Below are 20,607 nucleotides of genomic sequence, written 5' to 3'. Positions count from 1 at the left end.
AATTGCGGCTCCTACAAAAAGTATCTGTCTTCTAAAGTAAACTACCGCCAATTCTCCCATGTTATATCCGTCCTTTTTAAAGGCAATATTTATATTTTTACTCTTTCATTCATTTTAGCCACCATGCAGCAAAGAAATCGTCAGTCTTGGTAAATAAGCAAATGGAATCTCAAATCACCAATTATGAAATCAATCTATCCAACAAATCACTTTGATTATTCCTAATTTTGGCTTTGTAAAGATGAATCGTAAAGAGCAAACCCTGATCGGTTCAGGAGCCTGCGTAGCGATCACACTCATTTGATCATCAAAACTACTCATCGATCACCTTCTTTTACCGGAAGAAACAAAAGGCGATCATAGTTATCATCCTCACGGCACCTATCTATGCCATTAATGATTCCTATGTTGGTTTTATCCAAATTCATTTTCGAGATTTTGGATTCCATCAAAGAATGCTATGAAGGTTTGGTAAATTGGTAACAACTAACCATTGGCAGTTCACGGGCTGAGCCAGGCTTGGTTTTAAATCGAGTAGGCTTGAGTTTTAAACCAAGCTGAAAATATGCTTATTGGAATGTAATTTTGAATTGCAGCCTCATAAAGTCTATCTGAAGTTCTGAACCATCACGAACTAAAACTTCTCAAAGTGTTGGACATGGCAATTTGTAGTGATCCGACCCGTTTGCTCTTTTGCAATGATTCTTCTTCAGCTTCTTGAAACATACCCTGATTGGCTGACTTGTACATTTACTGTAATCTTGGATATATCAATCAGTTTCATTAGCGTTGTACGCCCTAGTGCTTTTCTACCATGTGTTCGATAAAGATTAGCACCACATAAACCTCTTGCGAAGTTCTTATGAGCCAAAGGGATTGCGTTCTTCTGTTTTTGGCAGGTGCGGTTTTGAGATATACTCAATGCTGATAATTACCGGCCACATGTGCAACAAGCGACGCCCTGCTTGCGGTGCGCGCATATAATGTATATATGCGTGAACCCTCAGGTGGGCAAAAGTAAAATTGCACTAATTTTGACATTATTTTATTAATCTCATGAAAATAACGTTAAAAGTGGCGGAAGGTTAATCAGGCATCATGTGGTGGCGTTGATAGCCGAAAGACAAGGGCACATGCACCAATCAGCCGGTGTCCCGATGATTGAGTGCTATGTGCCTTATGTCCAAGGCTTGATGCAAAAATACTATCGAGCCGGGGGTCTCACCGGAAGCAGTCTCTATATCCCTATGGGATAGAGGTAAGGTTGTCTACATCTTACCCTCCTCAGACCCTACCATAGCATTGCTATTGGTGGGATATACTGAGTACGATGATGATGATGTGCAACAAGCACTTCAAAACATCTTTTGTAATCTGTTACTAGCTAGGTAAAATAATTTTTACTAACATTATTATAACCGAGTTCATTGATATGATAATTACTACAATGTTCTCCAAATTTACACATCATTTGCAGATATGTATGCAACAGTCAAATAAAAACTATGATAAGATGTCTACCCGTTTTTGTTTTACATACGACTACAGGCAATATTAGCCTTTTCAGGTTCGTCTTTAACTAAGTCTTGAGAGCTTAATTTGCTGTTTTGAGTGGAACTTTCTGGTTGTGAGGTTGACTTCATTCCATCTTTAGCCTTCTCAGATCCACCTTCACCTGCATTTTCAGAGCTTAATGTCCCGGTTCGGGTTAAACTTTCTGGTTGTGAGGTTGATCTCATCAAGTCTTTCTCCAATTTATCCCCCTTTGCTTGCACTGATTTCATCCCATCTATTTTATTTTGTTGTTTTACATCACGCATTGTGTCGGAAACCAACTTAGACGCCACGGTTGCACCTACAAACGCACACATAATTCATTACCGCAAGACACAAGGTTACATTGAACATCTCAAGAATTTTATGTAAGGAATACCTAAAAACACAAAAGAGGTACATAGCATTCTTTTTTCAGATTATGCTGCCGTGTCATGTGATAATCAATTGTTTATTGTGTATTTATAATAACAATCAACAAACACACGCACTAACCATCGAATCAGTGTTGTAAAAGTCGCTTCAAGGCGGCGATGAAATCGCTAACGCTGGCTGCCATTGCGATGCCAACTAACCGGACCATAAAATCGGTAATCGGTAAGGCAGTCAAAATGGGCCACAATCGGCAAAATTGCAGTCAAAACTGGTAATATTTTGGTCAATTTTCCGTCAAAACCGGCCAAAATTCGGCCGTTGGTCAATGATCTTTTAAGTATATGGAAAATTATACTTATTAATCCAATCCGCCAATCCGATTAACATTTTTGAAAACTTATATATAAAATTTTGAAAATTTTTGTATATTATAGGTTTGAAAACAACATATAAAACACCAATCCGATGGCGGACTAGCATCTGAGCTTTAAAACATTGCATCTAACATTATGTAACCACCTAAGTGTAACAAACGTAACTAATACGTGATGATATGATCAATAGCTTAAAATAAAGAGAATGAAACCAGGAATGATGTGTTTGAAGCCTTCGTAGGCGGCGTATTTGGCGGTGTTCTTAGCAAGCGTGGTGGTGAAAACAGCGATCTCAACTCTCTTTTCATCATCGGGCCAGTACTTCTGGATGCCATCGACTCTGGCCACTTTAGTGACGGCGGCGGAAGTGTAACCGTAAGCTGCTCCACCGGCACTTTTAACTAGATCGCAGGTGTAGTATACGGTGTCCCAGAACCCCATTTCTTCTTCCTTCCGATGCTTTGTGTACTGTGCTGTGCCAAAGAGTAAAGTAAAGATACTCGATTCAAAGGGCGACCTTTTACTTTCCAATATCAAAGCATTCATTTAACTTTATATATTTGTTTTCTTTAAATTAGATAATTTTTTAACACTTTTCTTTGGGATTGAGGTTGAAAAAGCGGTTTTCTAAAAGCTCCAAATTCTAGCTTTTCAAAATGTCTTTTTGGAAAAACCAATAAACCAATAAGCATTTTTCTAACGCAATCCTAAACATGCTCGGCCATCTACATTTCTAAATTACATCTAACAGATTACATCTGAGTTAAGATTACAACTTCTAATGCTTGGGCAGAGCCATCACGCTATTTGAGGGCGAAACAATGCTTGGGAAAACAAGCTCGAGGTTATATGACAAAACAAGAGAGAACTCGAGTGGATGAATGAAAATGAAATCTCAAACATCTTATTTATAGGGCTACCTAAGGGACTTGTACCGGTCTATGGCGATTAGCAAGTTGATTAACTTGAAGAAGCACCGCACTAAAAGAGCTTTGATAGTTTTTTATGTAAGCGTTTGAGAATTGTGAGTTTTTGAGTGTGTGTTTTTGAAAGCTAAAAGAAGTGTTTTGATCAAACCAATACACGCAATACCTATTTATACAAACATATGGGGGCAAAATGGTTTAAAAAATTGGCTTTAATATAAACGACTAATTTTAAACCAACGTCAGTAGCTTTTTAATCAGCTATTGACCTATTAAAAATTGATTTTGGTTAACTGGTTGCTATTCCCACTTGAAAGATGGTTCATAACCTACTGTTTGCATCGATTAGAAAATGGTTTCTCAATAACAAGTTAATGAATCGTGAACTGAAACCGGTTTTGATTAGGTTACCACATTATCGGTTTTTTGCACCTCTAGGGTAAGTTGCATTCAAATAAGAAAAAAACCAAAATTGGGCTCACTAAACCCAATTATTTAATTCAAATCGGGCCTAAACACAAAAGATGATTTATAAGTTATAACCTGATTAGATTTAGCCCACGACATAATATATATACTATATATAATGCATGAGACAATAGCAAATTAAGACACTTGATTTTAAGAGTTTTACACATTTTAATGCATAATGCACATGTATAAACAGGGAAAACTTGTCTTTTAAACACAATTCAACCAATTTACAAGTTTACTCCTCATCTTTAATCATATTATATTTTTTTATTTCAATTTCAAACCAACCATCCCCTAAGAACTTTAAAAGACTCGAACTTTTTCACACGTTAGTTTTTTTTACAAAAATTGCACCATAAAACGAGATTTTTATGCTCTTTAATTTGAGTATGATATTATTATAGTTTTTTCAATTAAAAAAAACTGATATGCTACCTAAGGGTGTTCAATGCTAGTTTTAATATTTTTAAGTTAAACATATGAGCTCAACTGTTAGTAATGATTTTTTTATTATCGAAAATTAAAATTGAACAATCGAAATTTGAAACTAAACCATTACTAACGGTTTGGTTTTGGTTTGGTTTCACAGTTTAAGCTTCAACAGTAAATTTAGTTTAAGGTAATTATAATATAATTGCGCCATCAATTATAACTAAAGACCAACAAAATATGATACTTAATAGGATCATAATATAAATATTGAAAATGTTTGTCACATAAATGGTAAATTTTAATGGAAGACGCAACAAGAATACATATTACAAAAAAATATATTAGAATTGGATTAATTTAAATATGTAATAGTCAAGTTTACTTGTATTAAAAAAAGATTTTGTTCAAGTTTTATTTTAACTATATCTAATATATCTATACTATATATAATGCTTGTGATATGGGCAAATTAAGACACTTGATTTTAAGAGTTTTACACATTTCAATACATAATATACATGCATAAAAATGGGTAAACTTATCTTTTAAACATAATTAAACCAGCTTACAAGTTTACCCCATCATCTTTAACCATATTATATTTTTTATTTCAATTTCAAACCAACCACCCTTTACGAATTTTAAAAGACTTTAATTTTTTCACACGTTAGTGTTTTTGTACAAAAACTGCACCATAAAAACAAGATTTTTATGCTCTTTAATTTGAGTAAGATATTATTATAGTTTTTTCAATTTAAAAAAAAATTGATATGTTACCTAAGATTGTTCAATGCCAGTTTTGATATTTTTAAGTTAAACATATGAGCTCAACCGCTAGTAACGATTTTTTTATTATCGAAAATTAAAACTGAACAATTGAAAATTGAAACTACACCATTAATTACTAACGATTTGGTTCTGGTTTGGTTTAACAGTTTAAGCTTCAACAATAAATTTAGTTTAAGGTAATTATAATCTAATTGCACCATCAATTATAAATAAACACTAACAAAATATGATACTTAATAGAATCATAATATGAATATTGAAAATGTTTGCCACATAAATGGTAAACTTTAATGGAATACGTAACAAGAATACATATTACAAAAAAATATATTAGAATTGGGTTAATTTAAAGATGTAAAAGTCAAGTTTACTTGTATTTAAAAAAAGACTTTGTTCAAGTATTATTTTAACTATATCTAATATATATAGGATTGTGATCATATGAGAACCATTTTGAAATTGATAAATTTGAGAACCATTTTAGACCACAAAAAAAAACACTTTTTAAGAAAAATAAAAAAATTTTTAAAACAAATAAAAACGCAAAAATAAAAAATAGTAAAAAAACAAAAAAAAAATCTTTCATCCTGATTTCATAAAAAATAAAAAAAAATATCAGTTCATCAAAATTATACATATATGTATAATTTGTACTTTTTAATTTTATACATGTTATTTATGATACATATATGCATAATTAAGATAAATGATAACGTACATATGTTTACATAATTTAAATTGAGATTAAATAAAAACATACATATGTGTAAGTTAGGGTTTATTTTTAATGAAACATGGATGAAAAATAAAATTTTTTGGTTTTTTTACCTTTTTAAAATTTTCTTGTTTTTTGTTCATTTCATAATTTTTTTATAAATTTTAAGGGGTTTTTTTGTGACACAAAATGGTTTTTTAAGATCTCAATTTCAAAAAGTTCTCTTTAGATTCTCACCCAACATATATACGTGTGTGTGTTTGTATCAAAACATATCTAATACTAAACAATCAAAAAGATTAAATGCATTAAACATTCACAGTATGGTTGGGTTTCGTATGACGGTTTTCGTTATAAACTGCAAACTAAACAGTTCACTACATTTTGAAAATTTTGAACACCAAAATACGACCACGGTTTCAAGATTTTAAAGCAAATCATGAACACCCATAATTGTTACGTGATTATCAAGACATGTTTTCAAATACCCACCGCATCGCACGGGCACCCAGCTACTGATAGTAAATATACAACATTTACAACTAGTATTTTACCCGTTCGGTGGACGGGAATATCAAATGGGAAGCCGAAGACTACATTAATTTAATAATGAATGAAGAAACTTACAAAACAAATAAAGAGATCAGAACATTTTCTTAAAGAGCCAAAAACAAACAAAAAAAAGAAAAAAAAAACAATAAAACTACCCTAAACAATTTGAATAAGCCCTTATGAAACTAAAATCGGGCTCGTCCCTTATACATTTTTTTGAATCTCAAAAAATTATCTAAAAGATAAAAAATACCCACTAAGTTCCCAAACAACCAGGAAACCCATTGAGAAAATCCATCGAGGTTTTGGTTATACAAAAGCCGATTTTATATATCTTTATAACTAAACCCATACCCGTGTAGTTATTTCCATACACCAAGATCGATAACAAAAAAATCTGAGCAAGAATAACAAAAAAATAAAAGCACAAATAAGCTAGACTACATTTCTACAAACATGTAACTTATGTCTCGAGGATGTGCAAAAGGTTTCAACTCAAGTGCTTTTATGTTAGATAACTAGCTTTTGAACTCATGTATCATACGAGATTTGTCAAATGAAAATAATAAGAAAAATTAGATTTAAATAATCTAAACTATTGACAACTGGCCAATAATAATCCCAACTAACAATATGACAGATGGTAATCCCAGCTTTGAATTTTGTTGCTCATAATAATCCTTGTCTAATAAGTCATTAACTTCGTTAGTTATATTTTTTTCAAGTTAGTGTGAAATTATGAAAATACCAAAATGCCCTTTATTTAAAATGAAAATAAAAAAATAAAGACAACCATCACCATCTTCATCTAGCTAACCTTTCATCACCGGTGACAACCCCCACTCTGGCAACCACGGAAAACCCACTCCGGCGGCCATTCACCGCATACCCGAACTCTTCATCATTCTCTACTGGTTTCCCAAGAACCACCATCTCGATCATAGTCAAACCCTCACCCTTAGTATGCCTTGCGATTTTTCGACGAGGAGGTGCTGGGCTGGTTGCCGGCGAGTTTAAGATCTTTCGGCCACGGTGGTTAGTCGGGATATGACGGTCTTCAACATCGTTTTAGGCGACCAAATCTGAACTAATTTGGGGCTAGGGCTTCAAATCATGCAAACTAGAAGAACAAATCTAACTGAGCTAACAGTTTGTTAGACTAGGATTGTTATGAGCAACAAAATTCAACGTTAGGATTATTACCGGTCATATTTTAGTTGGGATTATTATTGGCCAATTGTCAATAGTTTGGATTATTTAAATACAATTTTCCAAATACTAATAATAATAATAATAATAATAAAATCCATTATTTGAAACAAAGACTTAAAATTAAAGGTGAAAAAATGAAATATGCAATACAAACAATAAGAATGCAAGAATTTGGTTAGTTATTGAAATCGTCATTTAATGTTTATATTATATATATATATATATATATATATATATATATATATATATATATGTGTGTGTGTGTGTGTGTGAGATTTCAATTAAGAATCCTTTTGAGTTTTAAGAACTCGAAAGAACTCAGTGTAACGATTTTTTTTTGAATTTTTTTTACACATGCGTAATATATGTAAGTTACATACACGTAAAAAAATTACAGAATTTTTTACGCACTGAGTCGACTTTTTACACATGTGTAACAGACGTAAAAGTTAGTGTAACCACTTATATATTTATTCTCTCTCCTACTTTGACTTTTTTGCCAGATTTAATCTCAACTACATATTTCAATCCATTTAATTAAATGTGTGGCATAGAATGAAATTCTTAAGTTCTTAAAACTCAACATGGTTCTCAAAATATCCCTCCCCTATATATATATATATATACCCTATATATATATATATATATGCTAAGTATAAAATAAAAACCCACTTAAGTTGTGAAAACTCTAGAAACCCATTTTCAACCACGTATTTTTAATTAATGTTTAAATCTTGTGCTCCACAATTAAAGTGAATAAAAAATGTAAATATAAATTTAACTTTTTCTCTCTGTTGAAAACATATATAAAATTTAGTAAAAAAATGTTAAAAAATAGCAAAATAAATTTTTTTGATGTTTTGATATTTTGTATTAAATGTTACAACATATATTACATGTAACAAAAAAAAACCGATGTTACAGAAGGTTTTCACAACTCAAATGGGTTTTCAATTTAACCTTACCATATATATATATATATATATCATTTTATTTTTATTAAACGCCGTGTACAATTTCAATATGTACATAAATCATTATGCTTCATTTACTTTTTAATAAATTTTGTCCAATGGAATATGGAGAGAGAGAGAGATAAAAAAGGTTTTTCAAAAATACTTGTTTTAATAAATAATTTTCAGATCACCTATTTTAATTAATACTCTTTGAAGTTTTTCATCAACCTTATTTTATGAGTTAACTCATGAAAAGTGAATCATGTTAAACTATTTATATTTGAAAAAGAATTTCAAAGTTCAAATTTTCAAATCCCATAAACAAACATGCATTCAATTCTAATCAATGAATTACAATACAATTATTGCGTTCATATTTTTCGTTTAAGTATGTGTGTTATCAATGTTTAGCATCAATTCGACCTAGGTTTCATGTGCATTAGGTGTTTTTGCAACCTAGTGCTCGGTTTTGGTTCGAAATCTTAGGATCCAGTCGTGAGAGTGGTCTAAATTAGTTACTATCTATACATTCATGCATCAGTTACTATCTATATATTCACATAAGTAAATATGCTTACACTAAAAAAAGTAAGGTGTTGTTTCTTTTTTAGAATTAAAATGTCTGCAATTTGCGAACCATATATGCAAACATTTGTGGAAGAAGAGGTGGACCAAAGCTCTGCAATATGTAAAAAGAAGATTGTTTTTTAACGTCTGTAGATTGCTAAAATAAACTAGTAGTGATGTACAAATTGTGGTAGTGGGTGGTGGTGGTGCTAGATGGTGATAGTGGTAGTGGTGGGTGGCGGTGGCGGACGGTGGTGGTGGATGGTGATAGTGGTAGTGGTGGGTGGTGGTGGCGGACAATGGGTGGTGGTGGACGGTGGCGATGGTGGTAGAATGCGGTGGTGGTGGTGGCGAACGGTGGGGGGTGGTGGTGGTGGGTGGCGGATGTGGTGGTGACGAACGGTGGGTGGTGGTGTTGGACACTGGGTGTTGGTATGGTGTGGTGTTTTAACGCTCTACAGACCTTCGAAGATCTCAGAAGTGGATGAGCCAAGTCTGCACCAAGAAGAGTTTGCGTGGAAGATTTTTAATGAAACGTCTTTGAGAAATCAAACAGTCTGTAGATGGCAATGTCTGCGCGTGGTCTGCGTGGCGCAGGCAAAAGAACACGCGAAGACTTTTTTCAGAAAAACAAATAACATCTAACTAAAACTAGATCAAGGGTAACTAGTATTACATTAGAGTTAAGTGCCATTTTAGTACATGTGGTTTGTCCAATTAAGAAACTTTAGTACCGTCTTTGAATTTATTGCAAATGGCTACCTCACTTTTCTAAAATTTGCAATTTTAGTACTTTTTTCTAACCCCATCTATTTTGTCTGTTAAGTCAGGGGTAAATTAGTAATTTTGATTATTTTATTTATTTTCTCTTTTAGCTAAGCGCCATTTTCATACATGTGGTTTGTTCAATTACGTAAATTTAGTACCTTTTTTTGAATTTATTGCAACTAGATACTTTGATTAGTTTTGGATAGACATGCAAACCAAGAGAGACAATACATATTACAATTAAAAGATCATCGCTAACCCTAACGAACAGGTCAACCCCCCTCCTTGCGCTCATTGATCCTTCAAACCCTAACCATTGTTCATCTTCAAGTTCAATGAATTACGGTATATTGTTTTGTCCATGTGATTCGTCAACCGTCATTCTTCTAAAAGTTCAATTGATATTATATTAAGAGGTGCGAAGTTGTGCGGTTGTTATTTGGCTTGATCCTCCGATGTGTTAAAGAGTTATTATTATCATACCCCAACTTTTGAAAAAAAAATCAATGCACATAAGAAAATACAAGAAAATGGCTAAGATGAGCTCGGATCTTGAGCTACTAGAAGTAAATTGACAATAAAGAACAAAATGCTAAAAAATATGTTATATATTTCATGTTGTTTTTCATCTTCTACCATGTATTTAGTTATCTTTTAATTGTAATTTGCAATGTCTCTTTTGGTTCGTCTATCTATCCAAAACTAATCAAAGTATCAAGTTGCAATAAATTCAAAAAAAATGTACTAAAATTGCATAATTGAGCAAACCACATGTATGAAAATGACACTTAGCTTAAAAGAGAAAATAAATAAAATAATCAAAATTACCAATTTACCCTTGACTTAACGGAAAAAATAGACGGGGTTAGAAAAAATACTAAAATTGCAAGTTTTAGAAAAGTGAGGTAGTCATTTGCAATAAATTCTAAGACGGTACTAAAGTTGCGTAATTGAACAAATTGCAGGTACTAAAATGACACTTAACTCATTATATTAACTACTTTTTAACATACACAGTATATTAATAATAATTAGAGCAAATTACACAATTAATAAAATCTTTTTTGAATTGGAAGGACTAAAGTGAGTCCTCACAGTTTTAAAAATACAAAGCCTTATCTAACGTATTACAATGCTAATGCTAAGCTAAATCGCCTAAGGTTAATTTTATTTTGTTAATAATGTAGAAAATCAATTTTTGTTAACCACATTGTCAACTTTTATCAATGTTTGCATTTTGTATGACAAGGGTGTCCTTTTAAGGATCTTCCCACACGCACACACAAGCAATAAAAAAACACAGAGATTTAATTGGTTGTGGTCAAAACTGACCCATGTTCATTAGTGACAACTAGATATTCTTTATTGAGTGAAACAATTACAAGTGTATTCACATGTCTAGAACAACGTCTGTAACTTATTAAATAATAAATCACAATCGAGTTGAGCTTGGAGCCAACCACTCCGCACCCGTATCCTCTTTCGACTGAAATGAACCAGGCTAAACAAACACCTGCAACGCAACAATTTGATCGCTGAATTCTCATAATTTCTAGTTCTTTAAAGAAGTATTCTATGCATGAAGCACTATAGTATTATTATAATGCTACTAAGGACCACGATAACGTATGCAGATTTTTGTAAAAGAAGAATAAACATTAAACAGTTTAAAATGTATATAATCATAAACATCCTCTTAATCAGAAATTATAAAAGGATAAAAAATCCCCTAATATGGGTGACCCGTATTAGACGGTCACAATATGCCACGTGAAAAATAAAAAGCCGCGTTGAGGTGGCTCCCGCTTGACCCTCCCTTAATAATATAGAAAAAGGATTTAAATACAAGTTTTTTTTGTTGACCTTCCTAGATTATTTTGCTTTATATTTAGCATATGTTATAAAATGGTTTTTAGTTGTTTTATTTGTTAAAGTAGTTATTTATATTATCACTAGGTTGTCATGTTTATCTGGTTAATTTAAATGCAACATGCTTATTTAGATTGTATCCAAAATAAACTGATCGACAAACATGTTAATACTTTAAATAGAAATAAATCACTTTCATAAGTTCAACCTTTCAACCCATTTAGGACATGCATATAATTTGATTGTAACAAAGCAGCCCATCAATTGGGTTACCTGTTTGAGTGTGTTAGGGTTAATATTTGACATAAACTAACACACAAGTTGTGTTCATGCTAATTAAATGATCTATCTTTCAACAACAATGCGTTTTTATTAAGGTAATAGTTTGATTCCATATGAATTACTTCTAATAGTAACATAAATTTAGAAATGTGATAAGATCATCAAATTTTGATTTTGATCAAAATAGCATTATCAAATTTTGATTTTGATTAAAATAGCATTTTAACTAAAAATTTTAGGATGAGTATAATGTAATCACATTTTTTGTTTTTCTTATTTTTTAATGGTGAAAGTTCCTCTACCCATACTAACTCCTAAGTTATACTATAAGACTTATTTGATATTTAACCCAATACCTGCCACCTAAGACTAGAGGTGCACAAACCGGTTTTTTTAAAAAAACCGGTTCGGTTATTAACCGGACCGGTTTTTTTGGCCCGGAAAAAACCGGTTCGGTTAATAACCGGACCGGTTAATAACCGGTTTTTTGCTGTCAAAACCCTAACCGGTCTAACCGGTTAGGACCGGTTTAGAAACCGGTTAGGACCGGTTTAGAAACCGGTTTTTTTATTAACCGGTTTTTTTTTTTTTTTTTTTTTTTTTTAAATTTCGCGGTTTCAAATACGAATATTTGTTTTTTATATTTTGTACTTAATGAAGACCATTATTTTTTCACAGTATAAACAAACCGGTAACTACAAGGCAAAACGGTAACTACAAGGCAAAACGGACTGACCGAAGCCATTCTTTGCTTTCGTTGTTAGGGTTCTTTGCTTGGAAGATGAGTATGAGTGTGTGTTGGTGAATGTGTTTTCAACATTAGGGTTCTTTGCTTGTTAAGTTTACACCAGTTTGTAAGTTTGAAAAGTATGAAATTAGTTCGGATTTAGCGTTTTTCCATGCTTTAAGACAATCTCTTCTAAGGGTCGAACGACTTACGTGTTGGTAGCGTGGTTGAACATAGTTTTGCATCATCTCCGTGAATTGAGGGTTGTCGAAGTGGTTGAAAGGAAGTGTTTGTTGAATCACGAAGTTTGAAAACTGTTGACGTACCGCTTCAACGTCGTACGTAAACACCGCTCCTTGATTCGTCATCTCCGGCTGCGAACTACTTCCCAATTCGTCCTTCAAGGCCTTGCAAAAGGGCCTTTGTACATGCGCTTTTAAAGTGGAGTTTGCATCTTTGCCATAAAACTTCAAACAATGTTTGCATCGAGCTTTTTGGCTACTGTTAGACATTTCGCATAGGTCGAAATGTTGCCAAACATCATGGTTTCGTTTCGTGGGGATGACCCGAACGACCGTTTCTCCCGTGTTCGAGGCACCCATGTTGACGGATGAAGCAGCACTTTGGGAGGCCATGATAATCGACTACGAAATAAGAGTGGTATACTCGAGTATGAAATAAACGACTACGAAATAAGAGCGTATGGAGTGGTAATGTGGTATAATTGAGCGTGAGATAACAAAATAATCGCGTATGAAATAAAAGTTTAGAGCGTTTGGAGTTGTATAATCGAGTGTGATCTAACCAATATCCAACCTAAACTATATATAGATGTTTGTGGGGGTAAAATGGTAAAAAAAAAAAAACGGTCCAAAAACAAAAAAAACGGGCATATAGCCGTTATAAACCGGTTTTTTTATAAACCGGTTAACCGGTTTTTCCATAACCGGTTAATAAAAAAAACCGGTTTTTCCATTAACCGGTTCGTTAACCGGTTTTGGATCTAGAACTTGTAACCGAAAGACGAACTCTAAACCGGTCAAACCGGTTTTTAAAAAACCGGTTTTCGTAAAAACCGGTTTCCGGTTTAAACCGGTAAACCGGTTCCCCAACCGGTTTTTTTGGCCATGTCTACCTAAGACCTCTCGTTGTGGGTTGCAAAGGGAGGTGGCAAAGTGGTGTGGTGTGGCATGGCTTTAAAGCCCCTCCACTCCATGTCAGAGCGGTAATAGAAGGGCTTCAATGCATTACTGAATGCCAAAAGAGTATATTCAACATGGTGGGGACCACAGTTAAAAGGGTGGAGTTTTAAATAATAAATGATGAGCTTTTAACATGACGTGACGCTTTAACTTGGGCTTAAAGCCCCTCCACAATAACCAACGTAAGAGACTACACCTCTACCATTTGGGTTGGTCCCATAACGCGACATTTCAAATTTATTAATCTCTCTAAAATATATATAAATCCACATTATATAACATTTATTTAAGGCGGAATGTATCACTTATAAGTTTTCTTTTTTATAAATAACTTTTATCTAGAACTCTTGAGTCTTCTATAACTATAATGAAAAGATAAGATCCAATTTATAGAAATGTTAAAACATGCAAATGAACAAGGGGGCATGATTGCGCTACAATCCAACTTGCATACAAAGGTGAGTTCAAGACTGCTAATTAAACAAAGATCGAGGCCATAATTATGAAATAAAAAGAGTTTCATAGAAAAAACTTAAATACAGACGCGCTTTAACTAAATGCCCAGCCCCAATTTATAGAAAGGTTAAAACATAATGTACGCGATAGAGGTGGCACAATTGCACCACAACCCGACTTCAAAACAAAGGTGGGCTCAAACCATTTGGTTCATCAAAGATGGGGGCCAATATTGGGAAAATACAAAAACTTAAATTCATTTTTAGTAGATGAACTGCTCAGTGGCAGAACTTTCATGGCTCTTTCCGAATTAATACTGACCCAAATCAATGATACGGTAGCCATAAATTAAATTAAATGAAATGAGTAGTAAATCATTTTACACTACACCAGCTGTTTTGATTGAATGAAACCGGTATTATTATGGGCTACTTGATTCTTTACAGTTTGTTTGTGGGCCCACCCACCCCAAATCTTTGGCAGCCTGGAAAGAGCTGTGTCAACTTCAGTGTAACACCTTCATTCCTTATAATCTATCTATCTTTCATGGCTTCCTTACACAATATTAAGATTCTTCTCTTCACATTCATTCAATCATCATCCCACATCAAATTCCAAGAATTTTACTCTGGTTTTTGAATTATTTTGGTCTTTGGTGTCAAATTGGTTCACCCAATTTGATCTTTTTTGTGAAATGTGGAATCTTTGAGGTGTAATTAAAGTGTTGTTGTGCTGATTTGGGGGTTTAGGGTTCTACACTGAGTTCTTGAATTGGGTTTCTGAATGAAGCATTTGCAGGGGTGGGTTCTTTAGGTTTTCAAGATTCAAACTTTATTGAATTATTTGGGTTTTGGGTATTAAATTTGGATTACCCATTTGCTTATTTTGGTTTCTAGGGTTGAAAAGTTGAGTTTCTTGGATTGGGTGTCAAGAATCTTGATTCATAAAGTTACAATAACCTCCATTTTCAGCTAATTTAGTGTTAAAAATTGAGTCTTTTTAAAGAATCTTGATTCATTAAGCTACAATTTTGATTGACTGTTACCAATTTCAAGAAAATGATGAGTTTTTTAATACATTCTGTTCTTGTTCTTGTATCTTTATATGTCCACCAATCATCTGCTTCATTCACTCCTACTGATAACTACTTGATCACTTGTGGTTCTTCACAAAACATCACATATCTTGGCCAGATTTATGTCCCAGATTCAACCCAATCATCATTTGATCTAGAAACTGAAAAAGATACCAATATTGTGAACTCAAATTCACCAGTTCCATTAGCAATCCACCAATCTGCTAGAGTATTCACTTCCACTTTCACCTACAAATTCAACATCCAGAAACAAGGCCGCCATTGGATCCGACTCCATTTCTACCCGATCCCGGGCCACAACCTCGATTCAGCTTCGTTCACAATAACCACTGAACAGTTTGTCCTGTTAAACAGTCACAGTTTCAAAACCGACTCGAAATTCATTTCGAAAGAGTATTCAGTCAATGTGACAGCAGACGCATTGCTTCTGAATATCATCCCATCAAACAACTCAATCGCATTCGTTAACGCCATTGAAGTTGTCTCGATTCCTGACGAGTTAATCCCTGATCAGGCAACTGGGCTGTCTCACAACCCGGTTAACGGGCTGTCGGAACTCGCGTTCGAAACAGTCTACCGTTTAAATATGGGCGGGCCGAAACTGACTCCACAAAATGACACACTAGGAAGAATTTGGGAAAATGATGAGAAGTATCTTCATGTTAATAGCTCTGCTGCAAACGTGTCGATTGACCCTTCGACTGTAAAGTATACACAAGATTTGACCCCTGAAATCGCACCGAATTGGGTGTATGCAACGGCTCAAACTATGGGTGATGCAAATGTCGCGGAACTAAAGTTTAACATCACATGGGTTCTTCCGGTTGACCCGGATTTTGCATACTTTGTTCGGGTTCATTTCTGTGATATTGTGAGTAAGTCACCGAATACACTTTTGTTTAATGTGTATATAAACTCGGATAATGCTTATCCTGATTTGGATATCTCGAGCCTCACGGGTAACTTAGACATGCCTGTTTATAGAGATTTTGTCACGAACTCGACTTACGAGGCAAACACTTTGACCGTTAGTGTTGGGCCCAAACAAGATGCCGATGAGCCGAATGCAATTTTGAATGGGCTTGAAGTTTTGAAGATTAGCAATGGAGCCCGAAGCTTAGACGGAGCTAGTGCGGTTGGGGATCTGGTTGTTTTTCGGGCCAAAAAGACGATAAAGATTGGCGTCGTGGTGGCAGCAGTGGTAGGAGCTGCAGTCGCATTGGCGATTGTTTTGGGTTTGTGTTATTGTTGCGTGGTGGGTCGTGGGTCGAAAAAGACGGGTGATTTGAAATCTTCGTGGTTTCCGCCTCAGTTTTATGGAAATTCGGTCACTATGACGAAAACGACGATGACTGCGAGCTGCATTTCTTTAGCTTCGTGTAATCTTGGAAGAAACTTTAGTTTTCAAGAAATCTTGGATGCAACGAATAAGTTTGATGAAAGTTTGTTGCTTGGAGTTGGTGGATTCGGGCGGGTTTACAAGGGAACGATGGAAGACGGGACCCACGTAGCGGTTAAACGAGGAAACCCAAGATCCGAGCAAGGTCTCGCGGAGTTCCGAACGGAAATCGAGATGTTATCGAAGCTCCGACACCGTCATCTGGTTTCACTAATCGGGTATTGTGACGAACGTTCGGAAATGATTCTCATCTACGAGTACATGGCAAACGGGCCCCTCAGAAGCCATCTGTATGGTTCAGATCTTGCGTCGCTGTCATGGAAGCAGCGTCTCGAGATCTGTATCGGGGCCGCCAGAGGGCTACATTATCTTCATACCGGTGCATCACAGGGTGTGATCCACCGAGATGTGAAGACAACCAACATTCTGTTGGATGAGAATTTTGTGGCGAAAGTTGCTGACTTTGGTCTGTCGAAGGCGGGTCCCTCCCTCGACCAGACCCATGTCAGCACAGCTGTCAAAGGTAGTTTCGGGTATCTTGACCCTGAATACTTCCGACGACGACAGTTGACTGAGAAATCAGACGTCTATTCATTCGGGGTTGTTTTGATGGAGGTTTTGTGCGCCCGACCCGCTTTGAACCCGGTTCTTCCTAGAGATCAAGTCAATATTGCTGAATGGGCTTTAACATGGCAAAGAAAGGGTAATTTGGATCAAATTATAGATCCGAATCTTGTGGGCAAAGTGAACTCTGCATCTTTGAAGAAATACGGTGAGACTGCTGAAAAATGTTTGGCTGAATATGGCGTTGATAGGCTGTCGATGGGTGATGTTTTATGGAACTTGGAATACGCTTTGCAGCTTGAAGAGACGTCGGCTATGGTGGAGCCGGAAGACAGTAGTATGAACCATATTCAGGGGATCGGGTTGGGTTCGCTTGAGCCGTTTGATAACAGCGTGAGTATGATTGATACGGATAAGTTTTGAGCAAGTAATGAAGGGGGAGATGCTGCAACAAGTGGTGTGTTTTCTCAGCTTTTGCATCCGCAAGGAAGATGATCGATGGCTAATGAAATGTGGTTCTTTTGTTTATGAGATTTATGTGCATTGGTTAATCGTCGTTCAATTCTTGTTTTTGTTACAATGATTTGAAACTGGATATATAATATAAAGCACAGTGTTCATCTTGATTTAGTTGAATGTTTTGCATCAATGTAAGTTGTTTTGTCGAGTGTTCGGTCTCCGTAAGGCCTAGAGGACAGTCGACTAGAGGGTATCATATTCTGGGCCCGGTCCAGTGGGCTTAAGCTTGTTACCTGTTGGCCCATTCAGGTTTGACCCACTTTCCCATTAAAGCTCAAGCCCATCACCGCTTGGCCCATCTCACGCCTGATCATCGCCATTGACGTCAGCTTGAGTCTGCTTCGAACACAGATCTTGCTAGCGTTCTGGCTTTTCTTGTCGATTTAGGTAGAAACCGTTCATTCCCTCCTCCTTTCTTCCTTTGTAATCTTAGACAAACACTATGCTAAAGTTAATAAACACTGTTACAAAGTTTAGTGTTTGATATATAAAGCCGGTTTTTTGGAAAGACTATAAGATCAGGTATTGAGATATGGCCTATGGGTCACTTTCTATGCATGTTCTATTTGAGCAAGGCAGAAATAATATATCCCTAAAATAAAATGATGATGGTGCTGGTTGACAATGTTACATGTGCCGATGGATGGCCTCTTGATGATCACGGGCCACAACACACGTAGTGGTGGTTGATCATGTTTACGTGTGCCAACGGGTGGTTTGTTGGCGACGGTGTTGATTGTGGACATGCGTCGATAGATGAAAGGATCAGTGGTTGAAATGTAAACAGTTTGTAGTAACCTAAGTTTTATAATAAAATAACTTTAAGAAAATAAAGCATCTTACAGTTTTTCTTTTTAAGGATAACTCATTTTCTTCTTTTTTTCTTAACGACTAACAAAAAAAAAACTTTATTAATACAATCAATTAAATACTAACGGAGCCTACAAACAGAACCCCCCCCCCCCCCCAAAGATTCTTTAGTTACCTTACATGCATGAATATTAATTGCGGCTCCTACAAAAAGTATCTTTCTAAAGTAAACTACCGCCAATTCTCCCATGTTATATCCGTCCTTTTTAAAGGCAATATTTATATTTTTACTCTTTCATTCATTTTACCCACCATGCAGCAAAGAAATCGTCAGTCTTGGTAAATAAGCAAATGGAATCTCAAATCACCAATTATGAAATCAATCTATCCAACAAATCACTTTGATTATTCCTAGTTTTGGCTTTGTAAAGATGAATCGTAAAGAGCAAACCCTGATCGGTTCAGGAGCCTGCGTAGCGATCACACTCATTTGATCATCAAAACTACTCATCGATCACCTTCTTTTACCGGAAGAAACAAAAGGCGATCATAGTTATCATCCTCACGGCACCTATCTATGCCATTAATGATTCCTATGTTGGTTTTATCCAAATTCATTTTCGAGATTTTGGATTCCATCAAAGAATGCTATGAAGGTTTGGTAAATTGGTAACAACTAACCATTGGCAGTTCACGGGCTGAGCCAGGCTTGGTTTTAAATCGAGTAGGCTTGAGTTTTAAACCAAGCTGAAAATATGCTTATTGGAATGTAATTTTGAATTGCAGCCTCATAAAGTCTATCTGAAGTTCTGAACCATCACGAACTAAAACTTCTCAAAGTGTTGGACATGGCAATTTGTAGTGATCCGACCCGTTTGCTCTTTTGCAATGATTCTTCTTCAGCTTCTTGAAACATACCCTGATTGGCTGACTTGTACATTTACTGTAATCTTGGATATATCAATCAGTTTCATTAGCGTTGTACGCCCTAGTGCTTTTCTACCATGTGTTCGATAAAGATTAGCACCACATAAACCTCTTGCGAAGTTCTTATGAGCCAAAGGGATTGCGTTCTTCTGTTTTTGGCAGGTGCGGTTTTGAGATATACTCAATGCTGATAATTACCGGCCACATGTGCAACAAGCGACGCCCTGCTTGCGGTGCGCGCATATAATGTATATATGCGTGAACCCTCAGGTGGGCAAAAGTAAAATTGCACTAATTTTGACATTATTTTATTAATCTCATGAAAATAACGTTAAAAGTGGCGGAAGGTTAATCAGGCATCATGTGGTGGCGTTGATAGCCGAAAGACAAGGGCACATGCACCAATCAGCCGGTGTCCCGATGATTGAGTGCTATGTGCCTTATGTCCAAGGCTTGATGCAAAAATACTATCGAGCCGGGGGTCTCACCGGAAGCAGTCTCTATATCCCTATGGGATAGAGGTAAGGTTGTCTACATCTTACCCTCCTCAGACCCTACCATAGCATTGCTATTGGTGGGATATACTGAGTACGATGATGATGATGTGCAACAAGCACTTCAAAACATCTTTTGTAATCTGTTACTAGCTAGGTAAAATAATTTTTACTAACATTATTATAACCGAGTTCATTGATATGATAATTACTACAATGTTCTCCAAATTTACACATCATTTGCAGATATGTATGCAACAGTCAAATAAAAACTATGATAAGATGTCTACCCGTTTTTGTTTTACATACGACTACAGGCAATATTAGCCTTTTCAGGTTCGTCTTTAACTAAGTCTTGAGAGCTTAATTTGCTGTTTTGAGTGGAACTTTCTGGTTGTGAGGTTGACTTCATTCCATCTTTAGCCTTCTCAGATCCACCTTCACCTGCATTTTCAGAGCTTAATGTCCCGGTTCGGGTTAAACTTTCTGGTTGTGAGGTTGATCTCATCAAGTCTTTCTCCAATTTATCCCCCTTTGCTTGCACTGATTTCATCCCATCTATTTTATT

The 20,607-nt window shown here is 35.3% G+C and overlaps 1 protein-coding gene across 2 annotated transcripts; it reads left to right on the top strand.

Annotated features, from left to right (window-relative positions):
* Nucleotides 1–15,138: 15,138 nt before the first annotated feature.
* Nucleotides 15,139–17,896, top strand: LOC143551317 (receptor-like protein kinase THESEUS 1). 2 transcript variants are annotated; one of them, XM_077041780.1, is made up of 2 exons: nt 15,139–16,201; nt 16,295–17,896. In XM_077041780.1, exons 1-2 carry the CDS (start codon nt 15,289–15,291, stop codon nt 17,710–17,712), a joined length of 2,331 nt encoding a protein of 776 aa, XP_076897895.1. In that variant the 5' UTR covers nt 15,139–15,288; the 3' UTR covers nt 17,713–17,896. The 2 variants fall into 2 exon arrangements, with proteins under 2 accessions (XP_076897895.1, XP_076897894.1); XM_077041779.1 differs by having other exon boundaries at nt 15,139–17,896.
* The last annotated feature ends 2,711 nt before the right edge of the window (nt 17,897–20,607 follow it).

Source organism: Bidens hawaiensis, unplaced genomic scaffold (assembly GCF_021521415.1).
Source record: "Bidens hawaiensis isolate Kalapana, Puna unplaced genomic scaffold, B.hawaiensis_p1.1 tig00016363_1, whole genome shotgun sequence".
NCBI classification, from domain to species: domain Eukaryota; kingdom Viridiplantae; phylum Streptophyta; class Magnoliopsida; order Asterales; family Asteraceae; genus Bidens; species Bidens hawaiensis.
Note: the sequence above shows the minus strand (reverse complement) of the source record. Positions and strands in the feature narration are given on the sequence as shown.